Source organism: Coffea eugenioides, chromosome 8 (assembly GCF_003713205.1).
Source record: "Coffea eugenioides isolate CCC68of chromosome 8, Ceug_1.0, whole genome shotgun sequence".
In the NCBI taxonomy this organism is placed as follows: domain Eukaryota; kingdom Viridiplantae; phylum Streptophyta; class Magnoliopsida; order Gentianales; family Rubiaceae; genus Coffea; species Coffea eugenioides.
In genome coordinates, this window is record NC_040042.1 from 7,406,071 (window position 1) to 7,413,739 (window position 7,669).

At 37.2% G+C, this 7,669-nt stretch overlaps 1 protein-coding gene across 1 annotated transcript; it reads left to right on the forward strand.

Annotated features, from left to right (window-relative positions):
* The first annotated feature begins 4,572 nt into the window (after positions 1 to 4,572).
* Positions 4,573 to 6,845, forward strand: LOC113781069. The gene is made up of 2 exons (XM_027326909.1): positions 4,573 to 5,498; positions 5,667 to 6,845. Exons 1-2 carry the CDS (start codon positions 4,741 to 4,743, stop codon positions 6,754 to 6,756), a joined length of 1,848 nt encoding a protein of 615 aa, XP_027182710.1. The 5' UTR covers positions 4,573 to 4,740; the 3' UTR covers positions 6,757 to 6,845.
* Positions 6,846 to 7,669: the final 824 nt, after the last annotated feature.

Here is a 7,669-nt window from a genome sequence, read left to right on the forward strand (position 1 = left end):
CTATAACTTATGATTACCCCACAGCATAATGCGTCAAATTTAAACTACAATGAAAGTCCTCCAAGCAAATAGAAACACAATTTATTTTTGATAAAAACATCATCTTTTATTACATCTACATTAATAGTAAAAATTACATCAATCATATATAGAAACAAATAGATTTGAACGACAAATGGTTGATACTGTGAATGTGAAACATTAATAGAATATTGCACTGTAAAACCCCTAAAATACTTAAAAGATAATATGCTTATAGCTCACGAAATTATCCGTGCAAGCTTCCAACTGCATCGCTTGCTCTTTTTGGCAGGTTATCGAAGCCTGCACAATAATAAAATTAAACCTAATTGCCAGTTAAAATGATCAAAACCCAATTCCAAGTACTGGAGCAGGGACTCTAGGTGTGCAATGGGTTACTTGATTCACCCTGTTCCCGAAGAGTTTGTTTGATCCGATATACCCGAAAGAGGATGGTTATTTTCTCACAAATAATTATAAATTTATAGACAGGGCAAGTAGGGTCGTATCCACAGGGACTGGGTATATTTGTCTCTTAAGAAATTCAAAGTAACACAGGGGGTGATTTTGTAGGAATGATGACAATCAAATAAATTCAAATAAGAAAATAAAAATAAATAACTGATTAGCAATTAAACAATAATTCACTGAACTCAGAGTAACAATAATTAAAGGCCTAAATCGATTAAAACAAGAAAACACTTAAAAATAAAATAAAGTAGGCAACTAAAATTAAGGTAATATTAATTAAAAGTCTAGCCAAGAAATAACTTCAGCAATGGTTCACTTAATTGATCATCGAAGCAAAGGCAATCCCAATTATTTATCAATAAATACGTTATAACTACCAAACAAGCGATGGCAGTCAACCCCTCCTTACTGTGTCGATGATTAAGGTACGCCCGTTAATCACTGCTCTAATTAGGGAATAATCCTAGGTACGCCGTAAGATTTAATTCCCCGATTGCCTTACGTATTAGAGGAGCCCTATTCTAACCAAATAACGCACTACCAGAGTTATTTTAGATTAGCCAGCGTATCCCCCTGACACGAATCTAATCGTGCCAGTTGTCACTATTTCAGAACAATTAAACAATTACGGATTTAATGCCCTAATTGACAATAGGTTACCAAATCAATTAATTATCCGGACCCAAGACAATCAATTAATTGAATAACTATAAGCATAGCAATCAAGGAATATGCGAATACTAATAAATAAAAGAGAAAGATTAAATTAAATCGATTTCACAATTTTTAGGTAACCCAAAACATCCGTTGTTTCTTGACTAGAATGAGAAAATTAGTTCATATTTGATGAACTAAGTCCACGGGAAATTTCAGCAAACGTCACGGCCATTGTCTGCATTTCAGGAAGCCGCAATTCGTCGAACAATTAGAAAGCAAATGGAAGCCACAGGCACCAATTGAATCTCTTTATTATTCCTAGCATCGGTAGAGCAAAACCACTCAAAAGGTACAAGGAAGAAAAGTCAAAGCTAAAGGAAAAAGTTGCTTCCTCCTGACATGCGTGGAGAAAAGCAATGAAAAACTAGGATGAAAAGTCAAAGTGAAGCTAAAAAGAAATAGTGCTTGTCCTCAGCAATCTAATACTGCCGATTCTAATGTCTAACTCCCATGTGCGGCGGCTACCCCTCCAGCCATCACCTCCTGTGCGGCACTCCAGCTAGGAAAGGAACCAACCTTTTTTTGGTCCAGCCCATGCCCAAAAGAAAGGGCCCAAAGATTTTTGTCTTTTCCAAAATTGCCCCTAGGACAAGCGCTGCTACTATTCCCTTTTCTGTCAAATTGGTACTTGTTATCATATTTCTGTTCTACTCTCTGAAATAAATGTCAAATATTAAAAGTGAGTAGAATCTAGCAATTAGTTCACATGGGGTCAGGTAATAGGGGAAATTAGTTATAAAATAAATAATAAAATTACAACCTATCACTTTTCTAGATTTGTTAATGAATTGATTCAAACTCAAATATTAAAGTGAGATCTGATCAAATAGATATAAGGAATCTCAAATCTGACAATCAAAATTTTTAAAAAAATTTAGAACTAATAAAAGAACTACAAAAACTCTCACTAAGAATCCAAAGAATATGAGAAAACTCTCACTAGAAATTCCTAAAGGAAGAAAAAAACCTCTTGCTAGAAATTCCTAAAAAAGAAAAAACTCTCAATAGAAAACTTTAAGAAAGGCTTTATTGCAAACACCAAAATAAAAGAAAAAAGACGAGGGAGGGAGGGAGGGAGGGAGGGGGGGCGGGGGAGGAGATCGAGCGAATAATTAGTTTCCCTTCTAGGGAAGAAGGGGATGTTTTGCATGTGAGAGAAGGAAAGGTTAGAGCGAATGAAGAGCGTTTAGATTTGAAAAGGTTTTCTTCTCTTAAAGGGGGTTAAGTCAATACAATTCTCTGAGATCCAACCTATTGTGTATATCAAAAATTTCGTTGGCTGGGATGACTATTCAAATTCAGAATGCAGTTAATTTCTGGGAGATTTACTTCTTCTGTGAATGTGTACTGGGCCAAGCCTAAGGCTCAGCTTGGAATATCCCATGAACTTTGCATCGTGCTTCTCTATCAGCCCAGAAAAATGTACCATGGTGAAGTTTTTTCATTCTCTTTTTAAAGCAGCATTGTCAAGTTAGATGCGATAAGTTGACACATTTATATGATTTAGCGTCACTTACTGAATGGAATAATATTGTTGCACTCTTACATGTAGCTGTGTTCGGCATTATTAAAAGGTGTTGCAGTTTTTCTTTATTGGCTTCGATATTGCTGTGACCAATCTATTACAGTTTCATTTTCGAACCATGTTTCTGCAGTTCTAACGTATGGTTTCGTCCTGGAAAGTGTATGTTGATTTATTTCCTTATTTTGCAGTTGCGATTCCATCCTATTGTCTGGTTAATGATTTCTGAAAATTTTCCTTCAAGCTTGAGAGGGCAACGATTCAGTATAGCAATCGTGGTGAATTGGGTTGCAAATGCGCTAGTGACATTTGCATTTTCTCCTGTCAAGGTGCAAAATTAACTCATTTATCATATGCAAGGGCACGTGATGTCCCACGTGGGTTAGCAAAGAGGAAAGGAATAGTATATAATGTTGGACGGTCGGATAATTAATAACTTTTGTTTAAGTATTTTAAATTTGTGGTATTTGCTCAAAAAGTTATTGGGTCAGTCCAATGACCATGGAATGTTACAAAATGGTATCAGAATAAATCTCGCGTAATTTCTACACGAGGTGAGTTTGGGTTCAAGGGATAGTTTTGCGTAATGCCACATTCGACGGGAACCACCTTTAGAATCCACGCACCACTAAATGGATAGTTGAATTGTAATTAACTTAGGTGGAGAGAATGTAATGTCCTACACCCGCTAGTGAAAGGGGAAAGAATAAGTGGAATCTACCTCTAGAATTCACGTACAACTAAATAGACAGTTGAATTGTAATTGACTCATGTGAGGTGAGGAAAGGAATAAGTGAACTGTTGAATTATAACTAACTTAGGTGGAGAGATTAGAGAGTGTAATGTATCACAACAACTAGTAAAAGAAGAAATGAATAATGTATAACGTTCGAACTATCAAATTACTTAAACGTTTGAATTAATTATTTTGAATTCGTAACTTTTGCTCAAAAAGTTATTGGGCCTGCCCGAGGCGTTACCAGACATTAAATCGAATCATCGCGAGTTTCTCTCTTTCAAGTCTGAAGTTGTCCGGCTCGCCGGGATACTCCCTGTTGCTAAAAAAAAAAAAAAAAATCTGAAGTTTTCTCTTTTTAATCAAGAGTAAAAAGAAATTTGATTGAAGTTTGAAACCCTTCCGGCTGAGAAAAGTCAAACAAAAGGCTCAAAAGCGGCTGTTGGAATGCTGTCCAAATGCGTGTGAAAATAATTGAGCAATAAAGGACAGTAGATATCTGTCGCCGGACTCGTGACTTCGGATGAATTTAATGCCACTTTATGAAAGGCAACCACCTTTTTCATTTTTTGTCTACTTCCGTTAAATGCTTGACTTCTCCGGTCCTTGAATTCGCTCTATCCGCTAGGCTCCTTTAAAAAAAAAAAAAAAAAAAACTATCCGCTTGACAATACAGAAAAGATCAAAATAGTCAATGGAATGGAGCAAATTTGTTGCAATATAATTCATTTCAAAAATAAAGCTTCAGATGTGATTTTTAAGTTGAGATGATTCCTTAATCCGACTCTTCATATTCTTAACGAAAAAGAAATGGTGCTAAGTGCAATTGGTCCTGGTATCCTGCTATATATGTTCATGACAGACCAAAGGTTGTAAGTTGTAATTGGGAAATAGTTTGATTGATATACGTTGCTTTTTTGTGGTTGAAATGAAAATATACAACTTTTTTTCTATTTTCTTTTGGATAAGATTCATTTGGTTGCCTCTTTAAGGTACTAGGTTGGCATTACCAAATTTTCAGAAAAAGTGTTACTGAAATATTATCCAAAAATTGAAGATTGGAAGGAAATTTTTATGGCCCACCCAGCACCCCACCCGATGCTATGTGAATCATTGATTCAAGCAGTTCAAAGATAAGGAGTTTGTCGTCGTCATTTAGTGTGAATTCATCGGTTGAACTTTCTGTCCTCTCATTTGAGAAGATGCCAAGCAAACGCACAAGATCATCACAGCTGGAGAGAGATGGGCGAAGATCCTAACAGTTATCAGAGAAATGGAAGAAAAACAACTTGAGCATTTCAGTCATGAGGAACACCCTCTGATCCTGTGTGAGTTGCCGAAGGAAAACGATGGCGGTAGCATTGATCAAAAGTCAGCAGTCTGTTATGGGTGTCAGCAGCAAATCTTGGATCCTGCAGCATACTGCTGCTTCCCCTGTGATTTCTTTCTCCACAAAAGATGTGCGGAGCTTCCTCGACAAATTACACACCCGATGCACTCCCAGCATCCTTTAGTCCTCCTTAGGAATCCAACTTATTTCTCGGGTGCTTGTATCTGTAGTGCGTGTGGCCAAGGTCCTTGGAAGTTTTTCACCTACCACTGCTCCTCCTGCGAATTTGATCTCGATGTGTCGTGTGCTATTTTGGATCAGCAGGAAATTAAGCTCGATTGTCATGACCACCCTCTTCGAGAGCAGAGACCAGGTGCTTTCTACTGTAATGCTTGCCGTGAGGATGTCAAGGATTCATCCTATCTGTGTACTGTTTGTCCATTTTGGATCCACAAAAAATGCGCACTGCTATCATCAATTGTGAAGCACAAGGATCATGATCACTCACTCCATCTGGCTTATTCTCTTCCATCTGACTACCGCAGTTTTCCACAACAATGCTTTGTTTGTTGGAAAAAGGTACATCCGAGTCGTTGGGTCTATTATTGCGGTCCTTGCAGATACTTCGTCCATATTACATGCGTTGTGATCTCTCAAGAGGATGAAGGGCAGCTAAGTGAAGATATTGAATATCCTATCTCGTAAAGAGCTTTTCTTTGTTTTGCTTGCTATTGTTAGCGTAATGGTTGATTCTTTAGCCCTTTTTTTGTTCCGCCTCCAAAAATTTAGTTTTTTGCCCATTTACAATAATCATGATGAAATATTTTTGGCATTCTATCCTCTGAATTTCTTGTCTTGTGGGTTGCTAGAGGAGAACGAGATCAAAATGTGGTGAAACTACCATCCAGTAATGCGGCTCAAGAATTGATCGCCCGTTTTCTTCTCAAGGATGATGAGATCAGTAGCAATAATGACCCAGGCAAATCGAATATTCCAGAAGAGATATTTACGAATTCACACGGGAAGCATCCGCTTGTTCTTTCAGAGAAAGTACAGAACTTACATGATGAGATAAAGGGTACTACTAGTGATGATGATCAGGAAGCAGCAAAAGCAGTATTAGTATGTGACTGGTGCATTGAACCTATTTGCTCATCTGATGATCTTCGCTACCATGCTTGTGTCGAGTGTGGTTACTTTGTCCATTTAACTTGTTCTAACCTCCCCCCTGAATTGCACATTCCAAAGCATCCCCAGCACCCATTCTACTTGATGTATAATCCGAGAGAAGTTGGACTTTTTAATTGCAAGGCATGTCGCTTGTGGACCAATGCTACCTATTATAAATGCGAACCTTGTGGACTAAGTGTTTGTATCAAGTGTGCGAGTGCTAGCATGATCACGAGTAGTGTCAAGCACGATGGTCACAAGAAGCACCTCTTGATTCAACTTCAAAGTTCAGATCTCATAAATTGCACGGCGTGCGGCTATATATATAGAGGTGGTTTTGGGTTTGCCTGTGAGGATTGCCATTTCTATGTGTGCTTTAACTGTGCTCTGCTGCCTCCTGCAACTACGCAGAGATGGGACAAGCACCCACTTCTCCTGATATATCCTCCGTATTTCGAGCATCCTGAGGAATTTTACTGTGTGCTCTGCGAAACAGAAATCAACCCAAATTGTTGGATGTATCACTGCCGTGAATGCGACTACTCATTGCATCCTGTGTGCGTTCCTCAAGTTAATTTATTCAGACGTGTGAAATTTGGACGCTCCCTGAACGTGAATAATCATTCTCATCCTCTCACTCATGTTCCCGAAGCAAAATACAAATCCTTTTGTGGGAGCTGTAGCGACAGGAGGTTGGATTGGAAACCGGCTTTCGAATGCGAATCTTGCAGATTTTATCTCTGCCCAGATTGTGCTTTCGAAAAGGAATTGACTGATGATGAAGAATAACACTTTCGTGTTTTTGTAACTGATTTTCACTTATATATTTATGAATTACTTGGATGTTCAAATAAAGTCATTAGTCAACTTGCAGATCACACTAGTTTTTTGGTGTTGCCTTTTGTTAATTTATTATTTCCGTAATTTATGCAACAGATCTCGTTTTAATCCCCTAATAACTGGTAATTGCACTCCCCCATCTTCCTTTCCTATCCGAACCACTCAATATTTAATAAAATACAATAAGAATGAAAGGTAAAGATAATTGATTAAAAAGTTCAAATGAAATGTTATTTCAAGCATGAAAATGCAATTATTAACTTCCACTATATGTATAAGGTATAGAACTTTCTAATTATTCTTTGAAGGATTGTTGTTCTTTTTCCTTTTGTTTCTTCGTTTTTCATTTTATATATAGATAAATATAGATATAGCATTTACATGGCTAGAATTGAACTTAATTGAAACAAATCTCTATACTCATATTGTGGAATTAACCATACAAATTTTACCAAAGAGAGACAGACAACTTCCCCACTTCCAACTAATTCCCAATACCAAGACAACTCCCCCGCTTCCAAATTCCTCCATTGCCATTTCTACTAGCTAAATTTCAAATTTCAACAATGCATCAAAGAGGAGTGTTGCTGACCCCATTGCTGGAGGTTCAACTTCCAGATTTTATATTGTTATGTCAAAGTTTTTTTTTTTTATTTAATGTCAAAGTTATCCTTCTCTAGTTGATTTGTAACTTAGACTTGAAATTGAAAGGAGTATTTTTGTCATCTTTACAAAAATTGCTGTGAAATAAAATTGGAATAATGGCAGCATCATTTACCTTAGGCCAAAATTGGAGATTTTGGAAGAGTAAGAGACTATTGGAGATTTTTCATTCATACTTGTCTACACTGAATATTCCGAC